Source organism: Cavia porcellus, unplaced genomic scaffold (assembly GCF_034190915.1).
Source record: "Cavia porcellus strain 051 isolate PalLab524CR breed Dunkin Hartley unplaced genomic scaffold, mCavPor4.1 scaffold_7, whole genome shotgun sequence".
Lineage (NCBI taxonomy): Eukaryota > Metazoa > Chordata > Mammalia > Rodentia > Caviidae > Cavia > Cavia porcellus.
The window spans coordinates 95,755,841-95,779,360 of NW_026947490.1; the positions used below are offsets into that span (position 1 = coordinate 95,755,841).

Genomic DNA, 23,520 nt, shown 5'->3' on the forward strand with positions numbered 1-23,520 from the left:
AAAGAATGACCTAAAGAAGAGATAAAACGATCCACATGCAAGTAGAATAAGCCATCATGGACCAGTTGGATTTATTTCAAAGTTAGTGTGCCAGTGAGCCCTGTTGAGGTGGTATTTCTTGCGTTTATGTTTTTGTTCAGTGTGACAGGTAAGGATGGTGCTTGGTAGGAAAGGAGGAAAGCACTGATTTTCCATTTGTGGTGGATGTGGGTGTGCTTTAATGAGTGCATGAAAAAGGACCTGCTGCACTGTGGTGGCTCGGCTCTCCCAGAGTGCTCAAGAATTCATCTCTCATGCAGAAAATGCAGCTGTGTGACCCAAGGTGCTCTTGGGGGGACTGTCAGGGTTTGGAAGGTCACATTGTAGGCTACAGTATTTGTGACATCCTGTTGAGCTTGCGGGCTGTGTGGGGTAACTAGAACTGAGAGGACAGAAATTGAGTTTGTAGTGACTGCAGAGCTGAAACCACAGGGCGAAATGTGATAGGGCCTTGCTTCCGAGAGCACGGGAAGCTGAGAGGTGAGGGGGGGATGCGGGGCTGAGAGAGCGCCACAAAGGGACGAATAACCTTGGTTCCTGGCAGGACGGAGCCTGCTAGCTTGCAGGAGGGCCAAGCGTGGGAATTACCTCTCCTGCAGTCAGATACAGCCAACAGTTGTGTACCGTGTGTAGGATGGTTCTCTGGGGTGGAAAGGCCCAGGGCCACAAAAGAAAACTCGACTCAAAGGAAGTACGGTGAGGCGTAGCTCTCCGGGCCCTGTCTTGCATGTATCCAAGATGTTAAAGTTGCATTTTCCCCAGTATTTTCTGCTAGAGTCTTGGCAGGAGGTGGGTTGGGGGGAATGGTACAAACAAAAGTTGGGAGTGTTCTGAATAAGTTAAACTTGTTTTTTTGCAGAGCTTTGCAGAGGCTTGGGAGTCTTCAAAGAGGAGCCTTAAGGGTATAACGTTTCCCAAGCTTATTTGAACATGGAGTCATTTGGGGGCAGAATATTGATGGATTTGGCATTTCTCAGCATGTACTTTAGGCAGCAAAAGCTGAAGTGGAAGTTGTCATCTAGGATGGGGTCGATGGATGGGTTTAGGTATCGGCAAGGCCTAATGCATTCACATTGCCTGGAGGAGGAGACCCTTAAAAATAGTAGTGCTGTCACTCTAACCCGTCACCTTTACGCTTCCGAATCAGCAGAAGGCGTGGTGTCCTGACCCCTGCATGTGAGCTGGCTATGCCTGCCGTGGGCTGAGCTCTCCTAGATACCACACCTTAGCAGAGCCCGGCGTGGTGAGCCGAAAGTTGCTTCTTAACCATGAGGAGGAAGTGTTATGGGATCATTCAGGAACCTTGAGTCACTGTCCCTTCTGCGAATTTCTTCATCTTTTAGCAGAAAGTAATACCCGTCAGAGTTGAAGTTAGGATTAAGTGGAACAAAGTGTGTCCAACTGGATTGGACTCTTGGTCTTTCTAAAGTTATAGAGGGTTGGTTATTAAAAGCTCAGAGAAACCATGAAGATGGGAACAGCCATTACTGCTTATCCTGATGCATCTTGGACTGTTGTTCAGATAGTAAAAACGCTAAGAAGTGAACAACTGCACTGTCATACGGTCCCCGAGGAGTGGACACCGTTGCTTCTTGATTTAAAACGACCTTGCACTCCAGCCACCTTCAGCTGCTTCCTCCCCACTCTAATCGTGACCTCTGCTGCGCTGGGTGTTCCACGTGGTGTCTGCCTGTCTGGTCCTCTGGCTTGATAGCACTATCCCTGGCATTACTTACACTCCTGACGTTACTTCACCTTCACACTTTGCAAAGAAGAAAATCTAATTGGTTATTGAGTTACTGTCCCTGTTAGGTAGAGCCCACGCCATAGTCACCTGTGGCCAAGAAGGCCATGAGAGCATAGCCATAGATGACACTCATGGATTCTGTGTGGATGCAGACACTCGTGGATTTGGTGCCTCACTCACTTTCGTACTGCTGAGACAAAGCATCCTACAGCCACAGCTTCAAGGAGCAGCGGGGTATTTGACCTCACAGCTTCAGTCCATGGTTGGCAGGCTTCAAGGCAGGGACGCATGGCAGAGGGGCACGGTGAGGAAAACGTGCTCAACCACAGCAGCCAGGAGACAGAGAAAGGCGGGAGGAGCTAGGGACGAGGGTGCACTCTTCTGATCACAGCCCGAAGACCCAGCTCCTCCCAGCCCCCAGCTCCTCCCCGTGCGTTCCCTTACTGCTCTCCTCAAGGGTGAGTGCATGTGAGCACGGAGCTCCTCAGGGGTCCAGTCACCTTCCACTCCCTGAGAGTCTGGAGGGACATTTTAGATGCAAACCCCACAGTGTGTGATTCTTTTCCATTTCTATTTTGCTTCTCTTTACTTTTGCATCTACTAGTCTTTGACTGTGTCCAGCACTGCCTTTGATTTCAGATGTAGATACTAAACATTAAAAGGAAGGCCCCGGCTCACATTTTTGGATAATCCCTGAAGTTTCTTCTTTCTTTTGTGTCTCATTCGTCACACAGGCTATTTGGAAGGGGGAGCGCTGGCACACTCGTTGACCAGGAACCAGGAGTCCAGTTGTGTGATGGGTCAGATCGAAGTGTTCTCTGCACTTCATTTCCTTTCTCAGCATAGACCAAAAGTAATACAATCGATTTCAGGGCTGTTGAGATGGGGGCTTTTATCCCAATACTGACCATCTATCATTGTTGCTGGCTGTAATTTACTTAGCTGTAACATAAGATGTGTTAACTGGCTAAATGTTTTTTTACAGACTTCAGGTGAGTGGCACTGTGATACTGTCTACTGAGTTTATTAAAAGGGAGCTAGGATGCAGCATTCAGTCTGGATGAGGGGATGGGTGTGAGCTAACCCTGGACCGGCTGAGGGTGGAGTTGTCAGGGGGATGCTCAGTGAAGAAGCCAGTATTTGTGAAGTGTTGGTTTTCAACAAAGCAGTGAGCACAGCAAGATGGCTCAATTCACAGAACGCAGATGGGAAAGAACAAGGCAGACCAACAGGGCACAAATAGCCAGGACACTTTTCAGAAACAAAGGCACCAACACATGGTGCCTCCACCCTCGCAGCCAATGGGGTCCTGTGAGGGGGCGATGGAGGTTAAGAAAAAACCAGGCACCTACGGAAAGGGAAGCTGGGACCAGATGGGACCTGTCCTGTTTGATGGAGGGGCAGCGACTCTACATTTGCTCAGAGAAAGGGTGGACGCTAGTGCATTCAGGGCTTCTAGAGGCTCAGAAAAGGGGAGCCAGGGTTGTCCATCCACTGTAGGACAAGGGTGCAGTTGCCCCTGGGTGCCTCCGGCCAGGGCACACAGCCTGTTTCCAGCTGTGGCTAACATTCTGACAAAGCTTGCATTTGGTGTTTTTCACCTCCTCTGTCCCGGCCAGGTCCGGGCTCCTCAGAGCTCTCTGGCTTTACCCTGGCACTGCCGCCTTTTGCCCATTGGCCCTGCTCCTTCCCGCTGCACTAGGGATCCCTGAGAAGCAGTGAGAGGAGCAGAAAGCAGAGGTTTTTCCCCGTTAAATACCCCTTCAAAAGTCTGTAGAGGTCTAGATAGGTTTGTGCTGGTTTTTTTTTTTTTTTCCTAGCTGCTTTTTTTTTTTTAAAAACCTTCTCCTTTTTATGTAAATTTACCAGTTTCTTCTTTTGGAAACCAAGGACAGGTCTCTTGAACAAATTCAAGAAATTTAGCAAGCAGTGCTGACTTGATAGACATCCCTCTAAACTTAAATAAAGCTTAAAATTAAGCATTTTTTTAACATGCAAAGATCGATCTTCAATCTTTGGATTTTGAATTCTGCATTGTTGTACACCCAGTGATTACACTGAGCACCCTGGAAGTGTTTCCTCTCAGTTTGCTGGGTTGACCCCCACATTCAGGTCCCACATTGGGCACCACCTGCCACAGCCCACACACCCAGTGGGGTCCTAAAGAGAGAAGTGGGAGATTAAGAGAAAGCTTAATAGCATAACAAAGGGAAAGCTGGGGCCAGGTGGGACCTGAGCTTTCCGATGGAGAGACCAGGACAGCCCAGCATGGTCTGCATCTTTCTTTTTGCCCTGTTACACAGGGGGAGTGAGCGATGGGGCCGACACTGCAGGGGCTCAGTGTTTTGCTGAGGATATGAAGAGTGAAACGTTCTCAGAGCTCTCTGTGCTGAGGTTAGGCAGGAGCGTGCGGCCAGGTACCCAACGGGCTGGATTTGCTCCAGTCCTGTGGCGCCTTCCCATGGCTTGCCCCTTGGTGCTCGCCCCTGGTGCTCGGTGTCTCGGGCTGGCCCTGCTCTAGCCCCGAATGTGTGGTCGACTTCCAGCCCAGCCCCTCCCCACAGTGCAAGCCCACAGAAGCCAGAAGCAGTACTTCCCAACCCTCCCAGGCTTTCTCATTTAGGTCTTAGTCACTAGGAAAGACAAGGCAACCCAAATTATCTCCTCTCCCCAAGTTGGTGAGCCAAGCACACCAGGCCTTTTGAATTTGCAGTGTAGTTTACCAGATGCCACAAATGTCACATCTGTGTGTGACTGAGCTTAGGGAGCCTGCTGGTGATTCTGGACTGGCTGACTGGTCCTGGCCTGAAGCTGAGCCGAGGGCTAGAGCATCGTAGTGAACTGAAGACCACAGCCTGGCCCGAAAGCCGCCTCATTATTGCAATTACGCTGCTGTCAAACACTGGACAAGCACTGGAAAGGCAGTGCAGGGCTGGGGGCTGGGGGCGAAGTGTTTTGCTGCTTTGGGTTTCTGGGTTGTATTTTTGTGGCTTTTTTTTTTTACTTTGAAGTACACATCATAGGAAAATTCATGCTAGTGGATGTTCTTTGTTTCTTTAAAAAATAGATTTAATAGAGGAATAATGAGCAAAGGAGGGGATAGACAAACCAGAGGCTCCCTTTGTTAAACAAAAAGTTGTTATTGTCCATTTGTAATGATAAAATAAAAGCATAAGTGTCTATATGGCACTTCGTGTTCTCTGAGTGCCTCCAGATGTACCATGGTCTTACGGCAGGCCTTGAAGGGAGGGGGACCCCGCCTTCACGGAGCAGCTCCTGAAGCTGCAGAGAGAAGGCGACAGGACCAAGCCACACTGCTTCCCAGGGAAGAGCGGGCAGTTAGGCGGTGTGTGAAAACTGGGAAGCATGCACCAGGAGGGTTAAACCTAAAACAGTGTGGTAAGAAGGAGAGCTGACAGCTGTCCCAGAAAACACATGAGCCTGATACAGGCAGCATAGATGAGCAGAGAGAGTAGGATAGTGGAGAAGGGGCCACAGACAGGAACAAACGAATGGCTTCTGAGGTCCCTCTACCACTGCAGACAGTGGGAGGGACCAGGTTACAGGGCCAGGGTGAGTGTGTGTGTGTGTACACACGATTTCAGAGATCCTCCTGAGACTTGCTCAGGGCATATGCCTAAACTAGGACCAACATGCAGAACTAAAATATGACGGACATATCCTGGTAACATAGCTAACAAGTGGGTAAAATTCAGGAAAATACATCCTGTATAGCAATCCATTCATTTAAGAAAGGCTGTAAGATAAGGAACTTTAGGAAAGTGAAAGGAAACATCAAAAGATTAGCTTGGGATCTTTCATGTAAAACCTGGAGCAAATATTAAGAAATAGGTTAGTTAGCAAAGAAGTAAGATATAGGACAATTTACCTAAGTATCTGCTAAGAATAGCACATTCTTTGAAACAGGTATTTGTAATTCTGCCTTTGCCTCATGGGTAGTTCCAGGACAGGGAAGAAGCAGAGAGGGTACCCTACGTGGGCCACCATTCTGCTCGACACTGACTAAGGCTGCTCTGCCCCTGGATGGACATGTTGAGTGACCAACTGTCCAGAATGGAGGAGGACGGAATGCTGGGTGTGATCAGCTGTGTTCCCTTACATTTAGAAGAGCAGATTTTAAAAAGCAGGCTTCCGCAGAAAGGTTGATTTGGCCCTCAGGCAAGAGCCAGAGTGTAGTTGTTGGGGAAATGGGGAAGTTTTGGAAATGGCTGTGATATCAGCAAGGTGAGGGTGCAAAATAGGGCTCAACCCTGTGGGAAAACTCAAGTCACAAAAGAAACTCATGGGAGGGAAACTAAAGGGGAAATAGATGATCCGTGTTGAGCACAAACAGGGTGATCCCTAACGAGAGAGTGAGCAGACGGGCTGCTGACTTTGTGGTTTCTGTTGCCTCTATACCGAGGCCTTCTCTGTACGGAAAGGGTAGGACAAATGCCAGAAAGAGGAGCAGGCCCCCAAGCCAAGGCGAAGGACGGGTGGAGAACACCGGCATGCTAAGCGAGTCTTACCGAGTGAGGTAAGTTTCAAAAAGGCAGAAATGGGCAAATGTCAAGCGATTTTTTAGCACTGGGGAAGGTTCTGCACTGTGAAATTCTAAGCTTAGAAGGCTTGATGTCTTACGTTCAGGAGCTCTTAAATATATCATGAAACAAATGTTTGGTGGATACTTAGGAGAAAACGAGGCGGGCAGCACAGGGGAGTGAAGATGGGCTGAGGCTCAGAACTGGGATCCGGACGCCATTGCTTTCAGACTGAAATCTGAGAGAAATCACCTGGTCTCCTTGAGTATTTGCTTTCTCATTTTTCAAGTAAAATGAGAGAAAAGGTCACTGCTTTACAAATTTTTTGTTAGAGTCAAGGGAGATAAGTGAAAACTTCAAGCTTGGTGTATAATAGGTAATAAATGATCAGTTTTAAAAGCAAAAACCGAATGCTAGACTTGGTGGCACACAGCTGTAAGCCTAGCATGTGGGAAGCTAAGGCAGGAGGATCCCACAAATTGGGGAACACCCTTGCTGCATAGTGAGTCCAAGGCCAGCCTGAACTCTACAGAGAGATCTTGTCTCCACAGATAGAGAGATACATAGATAGACAGATAGGCCAGCAGACTGACCGACTGAACAACTGACCAACTGACCGATAGACCAACTAACTGACCAAGCAGGCAAGTAAAAACTGAACATAGGATGTGACTGCTAAAGCTTGCATGCCTTCTGGTGGCATTATCAGAGGTATAGTGTTCTGCATAACGGAGGAGAGGGTTTCACTGGACCTTTTGCTGGTCAGGCTACTGCATTCCGTTTTGAGTTGTGCCATTTAAAAGGGGCATTAACAAAGTGAGTTATGCCTGGGTACAAATAGTGGCTCCCAAGGTCACGTTCACAGGCAGGACAGACAGGAGGGGAGGGTTTAGGGAACTTGTTTTGGGGAACTGGGTGCAGAAACTAGGGATGCCTAAAAATAACTCCAGGAAATATGACAGCTCTTCTTAAGTGCTGGGAAGGCTGAGATTTGGAAAAAAACTAGTCTGTGCTGGGACGGAACATCAGCAGAAGGCAATGACAGGCAGCAGAGTGGTCAAACTCTGTAACAGTCAGCCCTGGATAGGCAGCCTCATGTCCTTCCCAGGGCTCTGCGATTCTCTGCAAAGTCAGCACAAAGGAGAAAGTTCACGCGGTGTGAATCTCTCTTGGCCTTGGGGACAGATCTAGATTCATGTCCATCTCGTGTCCATGGGAAGCGTAGCTGTCACCTGGACGACCACCTGCTCGTAAGGGAATCCCAGACTTGCCTGGGAAAGAGGCTGGGCTCCACCTGCTAAGTTCCTTGGAGTTTGAAATGTCTCTAATTTTGGAATTTCAAAACAGGCATTATTATTAGATGCTAATCAAGCATCTTAATCCTGTAATCTTGAGGGAGAATATGAAAAAAAATGAAACAAAGCAAAACCTTTGGACTTTGAAGCCAGACAGCTTTAAGTTGGAATCTGGATCTGACCTCTGTTATCTGCAGAAGTGATTTGGGGCAAGTGATTTAACTAGCTAGGGTGTGTGATAAGGTGCCTGGGTAGGGTAAATGAGGTAATCCATGCAGCATGCTCGAGTGCGTAAATAATGCTGGCTGTTATTACTAGTATGTTTGGTGGTGGTATATAAAGTTGAAATGTGTAATAGGCACTGTAAGGAAAGCCACGGCTTTCAAGGAGCGTCCCACGGAGAGTTAGGCAGACATGGACGCCAGCACATCCATGGTGTGTTCATTCCATGGCCCAGGGTACACAGCAGTGTGCAAGATCATTGAAAGACAGCCAAATGGGGTGATGAAGAGGACAGCCATTAGCCAGGTGCCTGGAAGATCCCAAGCAAGCCAGGTAGAGTTCGCAAATGAATAATAAACCATGGCTGCGGCCTTCGAGGAGCAGCTACAAAGTGTGCCGGGGCAGCAGGCACGAGGTGGGGGTGCCAGAGGGCCGTGAATTCTGCTCAGCAGCACCCTTGACCCGGGCCACCCGCATACACATAGTCTTGGCTTCACAGCCTTCCGTGGCTGCGACATGGCCGGCTGTGGGGAGGCAGAGAGCCAGAGCCACCTGACAGCTCCAGGGGGAAAGGCTGCTGCAGGCAGCACTCATGATAACAGCGCTCTTTCACAGAGTCCTGCTGACATGAGGTTAGCACGTCCATCTAAGGCAGAAGACCGTGTCTGTTGAAATGCGGTTCCTACTGTTCTCTGAACATCTTTCATGCGGGAAGGAGGGAGAGGGGTGACCACGGAGAGAAGCCAGGCAGCCGGCACTATCCTTCCCTCCCAGCTCCCTCTCCTTCCCCCTCCTTGCCGCTCTGTCCTTGTCAGTGCTGGGGATCAGACCTGGGGCCTCACACACCCCCAGCACCCCCATCCCCCCCAACCCCACACTTCATGTGTGACGCGCCAGCCTGCTGGCCTCCCAGAGCCTCTCTGTAGCTTGTCCAGCTAGAGACAGAGCTCTTCCAATCTCAGATGCTGAAACTTCAAATATCCAAATACATATTTAGAAAACAGGAAGAGAGAAATAAACAGTCAAAGATGTATTGGAAAGGAGATTCAAATGTGTATTGGAAAACAGGAGAGTTAATGTAAGCAGGGTAAATATACCCTGACACAAAGAGCTGCATTGGAGAAGGGCAGCGTGTCGAGTTAGGAGAGCAAAACAAAGTTTGGCATTGGACAGCTAAAATATTAGGGACAGTTTTTAGATTAAAAACCTAGTCCAGCTGGGTACGGTGGTGTACACTGAGGCTGAGACAGGGAGGTTGTGAATTTGAGCCCTCCCGGGGCTGCTTAGAGAGACTCTACCTCCAGCACTTGCATGAGTTTGACCACTAGGACAAACCGGTTAAAAGGACGGTGACAGTGGCAGAGTGTCGCTGGGGTGAGGGGGAGAGAAGGTGCTGGTGCTTCCACTGATGGTTCATCCTTGAAGGTGTGTGCGGACTCTTCTCTGCACTGTGCACAGCCTGTTCAGTGTCTTTTCGAGGGGAGCTCAGTGCTTATTTTTGAACTTTTAAAAAAAAAACCATCACAAATAGGAACTCAGTTTTAAAAAGTTTTAGTTGAAAGCAGAGATGGCTGAATAAAGATGAAGCCAAGCTCTGCCCCTCGTGTTTCCTGCCGTGGACTACCCAGATGAGGGCGAGGGGTGCCGTCGACCCTCCTCTGCCCCTGCTCCTGGCCCCGGGCCTGACTGCAGGGGCCCCACTTTAGGACAATGTAATGGCAGGTTTTCCAGGGCAGGTAGTAGTTATATCTGGAGTTGATGAGAGAGAGAGAGAGACCCCAAATCACTGTGCTGCATGGCACCAGCAAGTGAGACAGGGGAGATGGGGCAGAACACTGGTCTGCTTCTGTGTGGCACACCGTCCATGTGCGTGTCACTTGCTGGTTTCCTCTTTCCCGCCCGTCCCCTGACAGTACCATCACTGTTTTCCACCTCACTTTATAGGTGAGCCCCTGAAGCTAGAGAGATTCAGTGTTTGGCCTACCACAAGCTGGACGGACAGGATGGGATGGTCTCTGAGGTTCCTCCAGGGCTGACTTTATTGTTCTGAGGTCTCTGGCTGTGTTACTGCTCTGAGATCTCCTGGTCAAAACAGACAGACAGACAGACATGTGACGGCAGGTACTAAGTTTCCCCAGAACTGAATTTCTCCGTTTCGGTCTACATGACTGATGTAGTGAAGATGAGGGTGGTGTTTATCGAACTCACACCCAACTGCTTGCAAGGCAGGTACCTGTGCCACAGAGCTAAATCCCCGGCCCCAAGGGAAGCAGTATGTTTGATGATAGGCTGGCACTCTTAGGCAACCTGGCACATCAGCCCAAGAGAAGTCACCTTCTGAACCACGCGTTTGCCTATTAGGAAGGCCTAGTATCACTAAATTCAGGCCAGGACTCTACCTCTTGCTTTGGCCGTGGAATCAGAAACGTGTGGCAGTAAATGGCCATTGGCCAAAGCTCATTGAGATCCAGAAAACCATCTCTGATCCACTTCATCATAGGGCTCATGGCACACGCCCTAAAGAGAAGGCTCTGTCCCAGTGACCTGGACCAAGACTTCTGGGATCCAGCTTAAAATGTACAAGTTGAGTAGAACTTGAGTCACCATCTGAGAGTTCCTATGGGAGGGACAGGATTCTGGGGTTTTCAGTTCACAAAGATGCTCTTCACCCTCTCCCTGAGTTCTACAGAATTTTTTTAGACCGAGTCTCTCTATGCAGTTCAGGCTGACCTTCACCTCACTTTGTAGCCCGGGCTGGCCTTGAACTCACAACCTCACAGGCATCCTCCTGCCTCAGCCCCCCAGTGTTGGGATTACAGGCATGTGCCACTGCGCCTGGCTTCTCCCTGAGTTCTAAATCCTATTTGAGAGAAGGGAAGAGGGCAGAGAGAGGAGAGGGGAGGGGGGAGGGAAGCAGAGGGGAGGGGAGAAGAGGGGAGGGGAGGAGAGGGGAGGAGAGGAGAGGAGCAAAAGGAACTACTACTGTACACAAAACTATTGTCATGTTGGAGTCTAAACCTGCAGAAAGTTTCCTGCTCTGAAAGTGAACTTATTCATGAGCTTGCTTGTTTGTGAGGAGCCTTAGCTTGTCCCTCTCTGGATTCTGTGTGGCTTTGTGTTTCTGTGACTGCACATTCTTTTTTTCTTCCTTCAAGGTCAGTTCTGGTTTGCACAAAAAGCTGGAGCAGGGAACTCGCACCGTGCTGTGTCCTGCGGGGCTGGAGGGCTCTTCTCCTCTCACCCCTTCTGCGCAGGGTGCGGCGGCCTGATTGACAGGCATCTCTTCTGACCCTTCTTTTGGAGATAGCTCTGCTAGGGATGGAGCCAAGCAGACCGCTGTCCATCCACTCTGTTTTTTAATAAAACATGACTCGCACAGTTTATGGCTTCCACTATTCAAACAGCAGTTGAGCCTACCAGGGGTCACTCATTGTAATGGTTCTAACACTCGCTTTCAGCAGCAGTGCTGCTTGTGAGGCTTCTCCTGAGCTGGAGAAGGACTGGCCAGGAAGAGAAGGAGGCTCGGCAGGAGCTGAACGGAGGTTCTCAGGGTGGGGGCAGCGGCATGCACCCTAGACTGCCCGCTGGCTTTCTTGTCCCTGCAGTCTGTTACCCCAGGACAGAGCCTCCTGGGAAGCAGAGCCCAGCTGGTGTCTGAGAGACCCACCGTGAATTTATCCAGAGAACAGCAAGCCCCATTTGCTCTCAGAGTCACACATGCTCCCAGGAAAATCCGCTCTTTTCCCCCTCACTGAACTGCTGTTGAAGCATCGTCCTCAGAAAAGGAGTTTAGGTGGCATCAGCAACCATGATGGGAGGAGACTGGGAATTAAAAAGATAGGCTAATAAGGAGCTTAGTAATATACCTGGCAGGAAATGGTTACTACCATTAGTTCCATTTTGATGGATAAGGAAACTTGAGGCTGAGGTTGCACAAGGTCCTGCTGTTATTCAGTGGTGGAGTCTGGACTTACACCCACATCGGAGTCCATTTCCCATGTGATTTCTGCAGCATCCTTTGCCACTAGGTACACAGAACTAGGGGTTGCCGGAGCCACTGCCAAGACCCAAAGGAACACGGGGTTCTGGGACATGGCTCTCCGGAGCAAGACCAGGAGCAGGTGCTCAGGTGAGGTCATGCTGGGCGATGGTGACTACGAATAGGTACGGCAGGACCGAGGCTTTCTAAAACCCTGAGTGCCCCCGCCACATCTCCCCATGCTCCTTCACCTCACCCCTAAATGAGCTCATGATTCTCTGAGCCAGGCATGGACTACAAGATCAGTGCTACACTTCACATGCCAAGACCCAGGGAACCATCCTCCCGTGACAAAACGACATTTTGCTTCAGGAGTTCCATCGCCAGAGCTGCTGCCTAGGTGCTATGTTAGTGGAAAGTCAGATGCACAGGAAGATTGTGTGTTTTGTTTTCGAATCGTTGATGACATTCAAGCAGATGCTAATATCTTTTTACTGTTGCATTGCTGCAAATGTCTTTGCTCAGAGAAGAAAGATTTCAGCAAAAGGGTTTCTTAATTAAATATATCCTGATGCCAGATTACCACTCCAAAGGCAGCGGTGGGTTCCATTAAAGCATGAACTTTGCTTCCACAGCCGACAGCTGATTAATGTGTTAATTAGAAAGCCTGCCCCCTCCCCTGGTTACCCGGATCTTCTCTTAAGCCCAGCAGAATGTATATATCATGCCCATGTGGGTAACCTCATGGCATACTTTGGCTTTGACTTTGAACGTTTATATAAAAATGAAGGCTCGGTTGCCAACATGAATAGCTTTCTTTCTTTCCAGGGAAATACAAGATGGAAAGAGTTATAGGAACCAGAAGTCCTGCCTTTCAGTTTTCTGGTATCAAGAACAAGTGGTATTTCTGCTGAGGCAGTGTCTTTTGAGCAGCTCAGTGGTGTAGGTTGCCACACATTTATTTCACAGGAAAGGAGTGAATCCATCAGGCCACCGAGCTTATAAGTACTACCCTGGCAGCCAGCCACCAAAATATAAATACTCTAAATGGACTCAAGGAAATGTTCATTCTGTTGTTTAGAATTGGACACATCCCAGGAAGGTAAATTTAATCATTTTGAGGACTGCTGTTCTAGGGTTGAATGGAACACCCATTTGTTTATCTCCTTTGTGATCTTTTTGTCTTCCTGGTGATACATTATGTATTTGTGATACGAAGCATTTCAGCTGTCTTGCTCAATGGCATTGCATTTGCTGATTGTTCGGTTCCCAGATTGGCATCGTTAAACAGCGGCAGCCTCCATCCAATCTGGGACCTGTTTGGGAGAGAAAAGGAACCAGAGAGGCCAGGCTCCAACAGAAACAAAGCTGGGGGCGGGGAATTAGGGAGAAATCATCCCAGAACCCAGGGAGGTAGTTCTGCACTTCTTAATCTTTATCTTTGAAATGTTTGAAGGAATTTTGGTACTTCTTGGCATGATGAGGAAAAAATAGTGTCTCAAAAAGTAAAATAAAATACAATTTAAAGCTGTGTGTGGGAGGAAAGACTACCCCGCCATAGCAGAACTCAGAAAACTCCACTTTATGAGTCAGTCATGTACAGTGTGTGTCACAGGTATGCAAATGTCACTTTATTAAAGAGAGAGCTACAGTATATATTTTCACCCATCTTCCACATCTTAAGTAACCAGCTCAGGCTCTTAGGATGAAATCTTTAATTACTCTAAGTGTGTCGTTAGTTAGATGGCGAATGAATGATGGTCCTGTGTTTTATGGCCTCACATGATACAGCCATTTGTGCTATAAATTCATTGACCTCATCTTAAATGATGTGTCCTGTAAGACAGATTTGATTCATTATTTCTTAAGTGACAGTTGTTTCCCCTCTAATATTTTTTTGCTTCATCAGAAAGATTGCTTATCTGTATTTTTAGGTCAGTGATCTGAATTGCGTGTAACAAGGTGAGGCGATACACACGTTCACACTCGCATTGCCACAAACACGCCCCATGGATGGGCGCACTCCACCTGCACACACACTCGGACGTTGCAAGGAGCCAGGCTGCAGACATTAGGCCTCTGCTTTAATGGGAAAGCTTGGTAAAATAGGGTTTTGCTTTTAATTTTGATGTCTGTAATTCTTTTTATGGGGAAACAGATAAAATCTGGAGGAAAACTCTCACTTGATAGATCTATGAGCATCCCTTGTCCCTTAAACACTTAAATATACAGTATTTGCAGTTATATTATATTTTACTCCACTTGAAAATATTTCAGTATTTAGCCTGAGGGAACAGGAATCCTCTGAAGGAAAAAAATTCAACCTAGAAATTTAAAGCCCAAATAAGGATTTCAGAAAACTGTTCCCCCTTACAGTTAAAAAATAAAATCCCCCCAAAATACCATAAAACTGGATTATTATTTTAATTAGTTTAATCCATTGATACTAGTTTTAGCCCATGATTATAGAGAAATAGAAGCTTATAGATGTTTTAGGGTTTCTGTGGAGGCTGATGGATGCAGCTGGTTTTATTTCACAATGGAATTTAGCTGCCACGTCACTCTATGTTAACTTCATTAAAAAGATCAAGGTTTTTAAAAAGTAATGTATGTGTACCATGTTTTCAATACTAGTTTGCTTAACCTTTATCTAGATGAGAAATTTGAGGGTCTGAGGGATTTTGTGGGTTTCCTCTCACCAGAGGCAATCCTGCATGTATTTGTAAACTGGGCACCTCGCTTCCCTTCCCTTGATTCAGAGCAGTGTGAAACACTGCAGTAAAAGACTGGAGAATGCTAACATTTAAGTTATTTTTATACTTTAGTGACTACAGTTGTTTTGTTAACTTGATTGAAAGAACAGGCATTCTGATCATCAAATAGCACTCAGCAAGATATCTTCCCATTTTTGCAAGAAGTATTTTGAAAGGGCAATTTGATAAGACAGCAAACAAGAAAAACCAAGGAGCCAATAAGTGTATTTATTCACTCTTACACTGTCAAGTTTATTACCTATAAATATTGGTGAAAAAAAAAACAAGAAAGAGGGGATTTACACATACAGATGCACATCTGCCATGCCAGTGTTCACCCACACATCAGCATGCACACTGTTCACAACAAGGAAGCTCAGAGTTAAGTGAGGCGAGTAACCAAATGCCCAGCATATGTTGTTGTTGCATTGTTTATGTGACCAATCATTATTAAAATTTATCATCTTTTCTTTTTATCAGTTTATGATAGTTTTTTTTTTTTTTAAAAAATGAACTCACACCAACGGAACACACACTCTGCACAACCAAAACGGTCCCATTAGAACAATATTGGAACCAGTGTTTATGGGGGGGAAACTGGAATTCAGTAAGCCCACCACCGACTAATTTCACCATTCCTCCTCTGCTGCTCTGTGGCTCAAATGCTGAGGATATGACAAAAAAAGAAGAAGAAGAAGAAAAAGGTTGTGTGTGTAAAATTCTGTCCAAAAAAAAAAAAGTGAGGCATTGAAGGAACTATTGAAAATTTTGACATCTGTTTATCTGTTTATAGCTATGGCAAGATTACTCATATTAATTCTTGTTTAAAATGCCATATGAAGGAAAGACATTTGTGCAAACAACAGTCATATTTGAATTGTAGATCATGTCTTCACCATCTGTGAGAGCTGATGGTGTTGCAAAATTAATGTGTTAATGAAATCACAATAATTTCTCCAAAGTAATGGGTTCTGAAGCTGAGAATGACTATTTTTTGAACTTTGATGTCTAGTGATTTCCAATTGGGAAAAGCTCTCAGCCTTTAATTAGTTCTGCAGCCCAACTTTAAAATAAATTTGGCATTGTCTTTCTTTTGCCAAGAGTAGATTTGAAAAGGGGGGAAAAGCCATAACAACTTTTGGAAAATGTTCTCTGGTGTTTGAAAAGTTGTTAAATAAGACTGCCTGCCAAGAAATGTCACCAAAAATTCTGACTACTGAGAAAGAGTGGGCAAACAGCTCAAAAAATAATTCTAGCATGCTGCAACATCACAGGTTGGGAATAGCTAAACCTCACACAGACTCCATGATTAAGTCCAAGTTTCTCCTTGGAAGCCAGACACAGTGATGTTCGGTGCTTGTGTTATTGGTTAACACCGCACACCCTCTCCAACTGCATTATTGGACACAATCAATAGTTTAAAGTGACTCTGCATGAGGACAATTTTAAGGGGTTACATTTCACATCCACTGAACCTTCAGGAGAATCCTTCCCTCCAAAATTATTCAGATTTGTGTTCACAGTGAGCCTCTTGGGCAGGTGAAAATGTGGGAGCAGCTCTACAGGGAGGTCTGTGCTTTTTGTCAGTCATGCCAGACAGCAGTTTCTTACAAGAGAACAGGAGATGGTGACCATTGCTATTCCAGAGTTAATATTTATAAAGCAAAGCCATCAGTGCACAAATAGTTCAGAAGTTTACCTCTTAGAAGGAAGCACTTCAGCCTGTTTGAGAAATTGTGATAAAGTCTGAAAGAGCCTTTATGTGAGACGTGAAAGGACACCTACCCGAGGAAGTTGCTTATCTTACCTGTTGTGGTTTCTCGTTGCTGTGTTGTAGGTATGTGACTGGTGTAAGCACATAAGACACACAAAAGAATACCTGGATTTTGGGGACGGGGAAAGAAGGCTTCAGTTCTGCAGTGCAAAATGTCTCAATCAATACAAAATGGACATTTTCTACAAAGAGACCCAGGCCAACCTTCCAGCTGGGCTGTGCAGTACATTGCACCCTCCCATGGAAAACAAAGCAGAAGGTACCGGGGTGCAGCTGCTCACTCCAGACTCTTGGAATATCCCGCTGACAGATGCTCGGAGGAAGGCCCCCTCCCCCGTGGCTGCAACTGGCCAAAGCCAGGGCCCTGGCCCATCGGCGTCCACCACGGTCTCTCCATCTGACACTGCCAACTGTTCTGTCACTAAAATCCCCACGCCAGTGCCCAAGTCCATCCCCATCAGCGAGACTCCAAACATCCCTCCTGTCTCCGTCCAGCCGCCTGCTAGCATCGGACCTCCCCTCGGCGTCCCGCCTCGCAGCCCTCCCATGGTGATGACCAACCGCGGCCCGGTGCCGCTGCCCATCTTCATGGAGCAGCAGATCATGCAGCAGATCCGCCCGCCCTTCATCCGCGGGCCCCCGCACCACGCCTCCAACCCCAACAGCCCCTTGTCCAACCCCATGCTGCCTGGCATCGGGCCCCCGCCCGGAGGTCCCAGGAGCCTGGGCCCCACCTCCAGCCCCATGCACCGGCCCATGCTGTCGCCCCACATCCACGCCCCGAGCACCCCCACCATGCCAGGGAACCCTCCAGGCCTGCTGCCCCCGCCGCCCCCGGGCGCCCCCCTGCCGACTCTTCCCTTCCCGCCGGTGAGCATGATGCCCAATGGCCCGATGCCGGTGCCCCAGATGATGAATTTCGGGCTGCCGTCCCTCGCCCCGCTAGTGCCGCCCCCCACCCTGCTCGTGCCATACCCGGTGATCGTGCCCCTACCTGTGCCCATCCCCATCCCCATCCCCATCCCCCACGTCAATGATTCCAAGCCCCCCAATGGCTTCTCCAGCAACGGGGAGAACTTCATTCCCAGCGCGCCCGGCGACTCCTCGGCCGCGGCGGGCGGTAAGGCCAGCGGACGCTCCCTGTCTCCCCGGGACTCCAAGCAGGGCTCGTCCAAGTCGGCGGACTCGCCGCCCGGCTGCTCGGGCCAGGCCCTGAGCCTGGCGCCCGCGCCCGCGCCCCCGGAGCTCGGCCGGGGTGAGGTGGTGGACCTGACGCGGCGCGCGGGCAGCCCCCCGGGCGCGGGGGGCGCGCTGGGCTTCCCGGGGGTGCTGCAGGGCCCCCAGGACGGCGTCATCGACCTCACCGTGGGGCACCGCGCGCGGCTGCACAACGTGATCCACCGCGCGCTGCACGCGCACGTCAAGGCGGAGCGCGAGCCGGGCGCCGCCGCGGAGCGCAGGACCTGCGGGGGCTGCAGGGACGGGCACTGCAGCCCGCCCGCCGCCGGGGACCCGGGCCCGGGCGCCCCCGCCGGCCCCGAGGCGGCCGCCGCCTGCAACGTCATCGTGAACGGCACGCGCGGCGCCCCCGCCGAGGTGGCCAAGGGCGCTGAGCCGCCCCCCGAGCAGCCCCCGCAGCCGCCGCCCCAGCCGCCGCCGCCCAAGAAGCTGCTGGCCCCCGAGGAGCCGGCCGTGAGCGAGCTGGAGTCCGTCAAGGAGAACAACTGCGCCTCCAACTGCCACCTGGACGGCGAGGCGGCCAAGAAGCTGGCGGGGGACGAGGCCCTGGCGGGGGGCGACAAGTCGGACCCGAACCTGAACAACCCCGCGGACGAGGACCACGCCTATGCGCTGCGGATGCTGCCCAAGACCGGCTGCGTGATCCAGCCTGTGCCAAAACCCGCGGAGAAGACTGCCATGGCCCCGTGCATCCTCTCCTCGCCCCTGCTGGGCGCCGGGCCCGAGGACCTGGAGCCGCCGCTCAAACGGAGGTGCCTCCGAATTAGAAATCAGAATAAGTAAAAGGTTTGTATGTCCACCGAGGAGGCGCCTTGCTGCCCGGACGGGGCGAGGCGCAGGCGCCAGAGTTGTGTTGACCACGGTGATGTGTTTCTTTACCTCCGTGTTTTACAGTGCGCTTTGTGTGGTCTTGCACAGTCAGAGTTTGATCCAGCACCGATGAGGCGGTTGTTTAGTAGCATCACTCCCATTGTACAGCAGAGGAAGTCACTGTAGTGTGTGGGTGCCAAGCCCAGGGTCCCAAGGGCGAAGCCCACACTCTCTCTAATTACACTTTATTATTAGACTCATCTCATTTACCCTACCGGAGGAGAGGAATGGGAAGGGAGGCGAGATCTTGTGGAGAAACTGGGTGCCCCAGCTTGAGGTTGCAGGGCAGAGGTGAAGGCCAGGAACCTGTGAGCCGGGCCACATCCTACGAGCACTGACTTCGTTGGCACTAGGTTCCAACTCACCAGGTTGTAATGCGAACCATGGGTTCCAGCTGTAGGATGAGAATAAAAACCTCACACGCTGGGTTTTCAGGGGAAACCAGGCCACAAAGCAGCCTTTGCCTGGGGGGCTGATGGAGCAGTGCCCCTGACTTCTGGGCGCGGGGTCTTCCTTGGGTTTGTCACCACCCGGAGGTCCACAAGGTGAGCCTCAACCATCAGCGATCTGATTCCTGCTCTCTCCACCTCAGGGCTTCAGTCGCTGAACTGATGGGCTGCTTACCTCCACAGACAGTGGGAGGCTCTCCTGGGGCAAAGGGCGGCCTTGCTGAAGAGAGATTGTGCGTCTCCCACCTTGGGGGAAGTCCTGTTGAGTGCCGAGTGAGCCACTGACGGGGAGTTGGGGCTGTTGCACAGGACGGGGACCACGTGTGTGCTGCTGCAGCCCAGTGTGGCCTCATGTGCTCCTCTCCTGGTGGGAGGGGCACTGGATGCATGTTGCCAACGAGGCAGATGCAGCTTTGAGATGTTGGCCAAATCAGAGCTGCTCAGTCAGGGAACCGGACCCAGAGCCTGAATGCACCCCTCCATCCAAGTGGGCAGCAAACTAGTCAAAATTCGGTTGAATTTATCACTTGTTTCTGGAGAGCAGAGAAATGGCCATGTGTTGAGCACTTACGTTGTGCTGTCCTCTTTCTGGGATACAAAGTAGGGTGCCTTGCCAGCCTGCCTCTGTCCTCTGCAGTGTCTGTTAGGGTTCTAACCCAGGGAGGAAGAGACAGGAGGAGGAGAGGCAGGAAGCTCACAATTGCACAGGGCCTGCTCTCTTTTAAATGTTTTTCAAGGAGATTTATTTGGGTCCATAAAACAATTATCAAAACTTCATTCTACGGGTGAGAAAATTGGAACAGAAAAGTTTTATGTAACTTGCCCAATGTTGTCAAATTAGTAAGTGGCATCAATTCATACGCAGGCCCTCTGACTCCAGAGCCACATTTCCCTTATCTGCTGTGGCAGGATAGACTAATCCATTCCTTCATCATTCTACTTGCTAAGCCCCTGTAATCTGTTTCAGTTGTTTTGAGGAAAAGTTCCTAAAAAAAAAAAAAAAAGCCAAAACCAAAAAACTACCAAACCAAACCTCGACTTAGCAGCTTCCTCGATTTTTAAGACAATATTTAATTCTTGTTTTTCTAGCTACAGCCACCCTAGACTACTAATCTGTTACTCCACGGTGGGACATAAAAGCATGGAGCACAACTGTCCAGGTGATGTGCGCGTCTCTAAGCTGGCGCATTTACAGGGGCACCTGGCGTAACCAGAGGTCTGCTGGGGAGCGGGAATAGAGCAAGGACCTGGTTGGGCGGTGCAGGAAAGTTCCTCAGCTATTGTGCTGTAAAGTTTCCTTTTCCATTGGTGGCTTTGCCAGTTGAAGCAGAATACTAAAAATGAGTTCACCCCTCCTTCCTGATTTTACATCTGTAAGTCCTGCTGTCTGAAGACGAACGGCTGCAGCCTTCTTGTGGTCACCTCAACTGAAAATGCCCCTGGTTTGTTCAGCAGAGTAGTTTAATCTGGTGGACGAAGGTATGTAACAAAACTGAGCTCCTTCAGAAAGTCAGCATCAGGAATTGTCATTGTAAACACATCCAAGGGTCACCTGTTCAGATGATTCTGAGGGCGGAACAGGAGGGTGAAGTCCTTTACTACCATTACCAAGGTGAGCAGTGACTAGGTCGAGAATAGTAACACTAGCCTAGAGGGATCGTGGACCAGAAGACCATGAAAGCGTAAAATACGTGATGCTCATTTGGAAGATCGTGCTTCTGAATAAAGAATCAGGTGGGAGTCTTGTACATAGACCAGAATCATTACTGAGAATATTCAGCTGGCTTTAGCCAGCAACAAAATTTTCCAGTATCTCCTGAGATTAGAGAGTCATTTTCGTGATTGGTCTCCCCAGAATTTCCCTAGTCAGAAATATTCAGGCTTTGCTGACTACCGAGAGGTGATAAGACATGTGATTTAAGAGTGGGGAAGAACCTCCTCTCTCCCACTAACTCACACCTTCTCTGGGCCTCTGTGGTTCCGTGTCACCTCGTAGCACAGCCTAAACTGACATAATTCACTCACTGACTCTGGCCCTGTCTGATCCTGCATGCACGGTGCTGTTGTCCTTGTATACCTGCAGAGACGTGGCCCACTCACATAGTTGGGGAAGTTGGAAATACATCCATTAAATAAAGGACTGTGTAGCTTTTGTGCTCTGGCGGTAGACACTGTTTGGTGACATGTTAAAACCAAGTGGAAGCATTAAAAGCTGAAAGCAACGTGCAGGTTTAGATGGCTGCAGACAAGGTGGTGAGCATTTCCCCATGTGCTCCTTGGTAATTTATTACGTGATTTATCACAGGAGAGTTTGTCAGTAACTGCAGTCTGTATCCATCCTTCTGTGTCCGCCTTTCTCACGCTGTATTAAGATTTTCAAAAACCACTTAAAATAGATACACAGCAGACCCTACAATATCAGCAGCTGTCTCCAAAGAAGTCATATTTGTTAGTTTGTTGCAAATGATAGCCTTCCACTTTAATGTTGAAGTTGTTCTGTTCCTGCTTACCTGACTTTTATGCATTCTTGTTTGTTGATATGACTACAAATGATTTCAGTGGGCAGATACTTTCCTCAGATGCAGAACTAATTAATTTTAGAAGACTGTAAGCTCCCTTTAACTTTTCAGACTTGAAATACCAGTTTTGTAATTTCTATAGCTAAAGCCACCCCCAATAATAAGACAAACAATGTATAAACATTTCCCAAACTATTCTATCCACAAAGAATTCCATTTATAAATGGAATACTCCCTTCTTTGTGCCTGAGAGCTTGGGGGATAGCTGTTTGTATTTGTACATTTTCAGAATTTCTACAGTTTACAGTTGTTTATAGTACATCAGGGAGTTCAGAATAACCATTTGCAAATGTTTGAAGATATTCAAAAGAAAATACTCCCCCTCCTCAATTTTCCAGGGAAATGACATCTCTTGAAGTAAAATAATCAATGGAAAAAATGTGTTCCAGGAATAACCCTTTCACTCCTGCTCGTTCATTCTCCAAGAATAACAGGTCTGTACAGCTTCCCACATTGGTGGCTCCCAAATTTGTTATATGTTTCTAAAGCCCTAGAAACATATACAGAACATATACAGAAATACTGGGCCGGGGATATAGCTCAGTGGTACATGTGTCTGCCTGGCAAGCACAAGGTCCTGAGTTTGATTCTGAGTACCAAATAAATAAAATTTTTAAAATTTTGAAAAAGAGAAATACTAAAGCTTGGGCCTAAGCCCCTGACCCTACTCCAGGCTGACCGGTGGAAATGTGGTTTTATTTTCTTAGCATAATCTGAAGGAGACACCTGTGATTTTGGCTTCTTGGAGTTTAGTCTGTTTGGGAGCCACAATCCTAGAAGAAACTGTTTCTAGGCAAGGGATCCACTTCATCAGGGAAGCCAAAAGATGACCAGTAACTTTGTGGCAGTTTAGTTTCTCAGACTGACAAGTTTAATGCAGTAGGTTGTCATGGAGGAGACTGGAAAGAAAGTCCACGCACTCAGAATAATGCAGTGGGTGCCTAGTCTTTAAGCAAGAAAAACATAATGATAAAAGGAAATTGTTGCAAACTGAATGTGCTCAGATCTTAGGCCAGGCTTGACCTAATTAATATTTCAATTGACTTTAAAATGTTCATTTTTGACAGTGCCTAAGGTAAAGCTTAGGCACTGTACGGATGCAGTGGGCCACTTATTTCTAGGGGGAGGGACTTCTGCGAGGCATGGGAGCTACAGTGTCAGTGTCGTGCACGCCTGTGAGTGGTGAGGACCCAGCAGAGCACTTGCTGTGCTCACTGAGGTGACAACTTTCTAGAATAACAGTATCTCATTCGGTGAGCTGCTGGGTCCTTACTAACCCTTAGACAAAGGACTGGAAGGGGAGTGTTTGAATGTGCAAGCATCTGACTTTTAGGGATTTTGTCAACTAGATTACGCAGTAACCAGGTATTTATTCCTTTCTGCAGCCATAACCCTGTGTCTTCAGTAGGGCTAGAAATAGGGTGAGGTAAGAGAAGTGCATAATGCATAGACTTTCCAGGGGGACTCAGCCACGGCGGTACAGGTCACCCTTGTTCCGGCTGATCTCTAGAGCTTCTGATCCACGTGGCCGTTTCCTTGAAGCTCATCTCCTGACCTCCTGCACCAGTCCATGCATGGTCTGCAGCAGCTTCCCCTGAAATGCCGTGGAAGGTCAGGTGTTCTGCATAGAGGCACTGTCTTCGGAGGAGAGTTCCACAGATTTTGCTTTCAGAGAAAGTGTGCTCTGCCTCTCTGAAGGATTGTGTTACGTTGTTATTGGGTAGTATCTGAGTCGGAAGTTTTCTTGTTGCTCCAAGAAAGCTGAATCAATTGTAAGTTTTCCTTAAAGATTAGCACTTGTTTTGGCAGTTTTTGCTGTTGATTTCTTGCTGCAAAATCACATTTGCAGCTGTGCGATATCACGCTGGCCATGAAAAGGCTGCCCAGGTGACAGTACACACGAGGTTCAGGGGGCACCTCCCGAAGTACCTGAGGTAGAAGAAGAAGGAAAAGGAACCAAGGAGAGAGAGAAACTAGATGTTGCCCTCGCACTCGGACTCTTAAGGTTACACGGCACGGGGAGAGGCTGTGTG

The 23,520-nt window shown here is 48.6% G+C and overlaps 1 protein-coding gene across 3 annotated transcripts in view; it reads left to right on the forward strand.

Annotated features, from left to right (window-relative positions):
• Sobp (sine oculis binding protein homolog) overlaps positions 1-23,520 on the forward strand; it is a 151,703-nt gene that overhangs the window by 114,533 nt on the left and 13,650 nt on the right. For all 3 annotated transcript variants that reach the window (XM_063253970.1, XM_063253971.1, XM_063253972.1), the window contains one exon: positions 16,414-18,375. In XM_063253970.1, coding sequence (XP_063110040.1) covers positions 16,414-18,372 — 1,959 coding nt within the window. In that variant the 3' untranslated portion in view covers positions 18,373-18,375. The remainder of the gene's footprint in view (positions 1-16,413; positions 18,376-23,520) is intronic.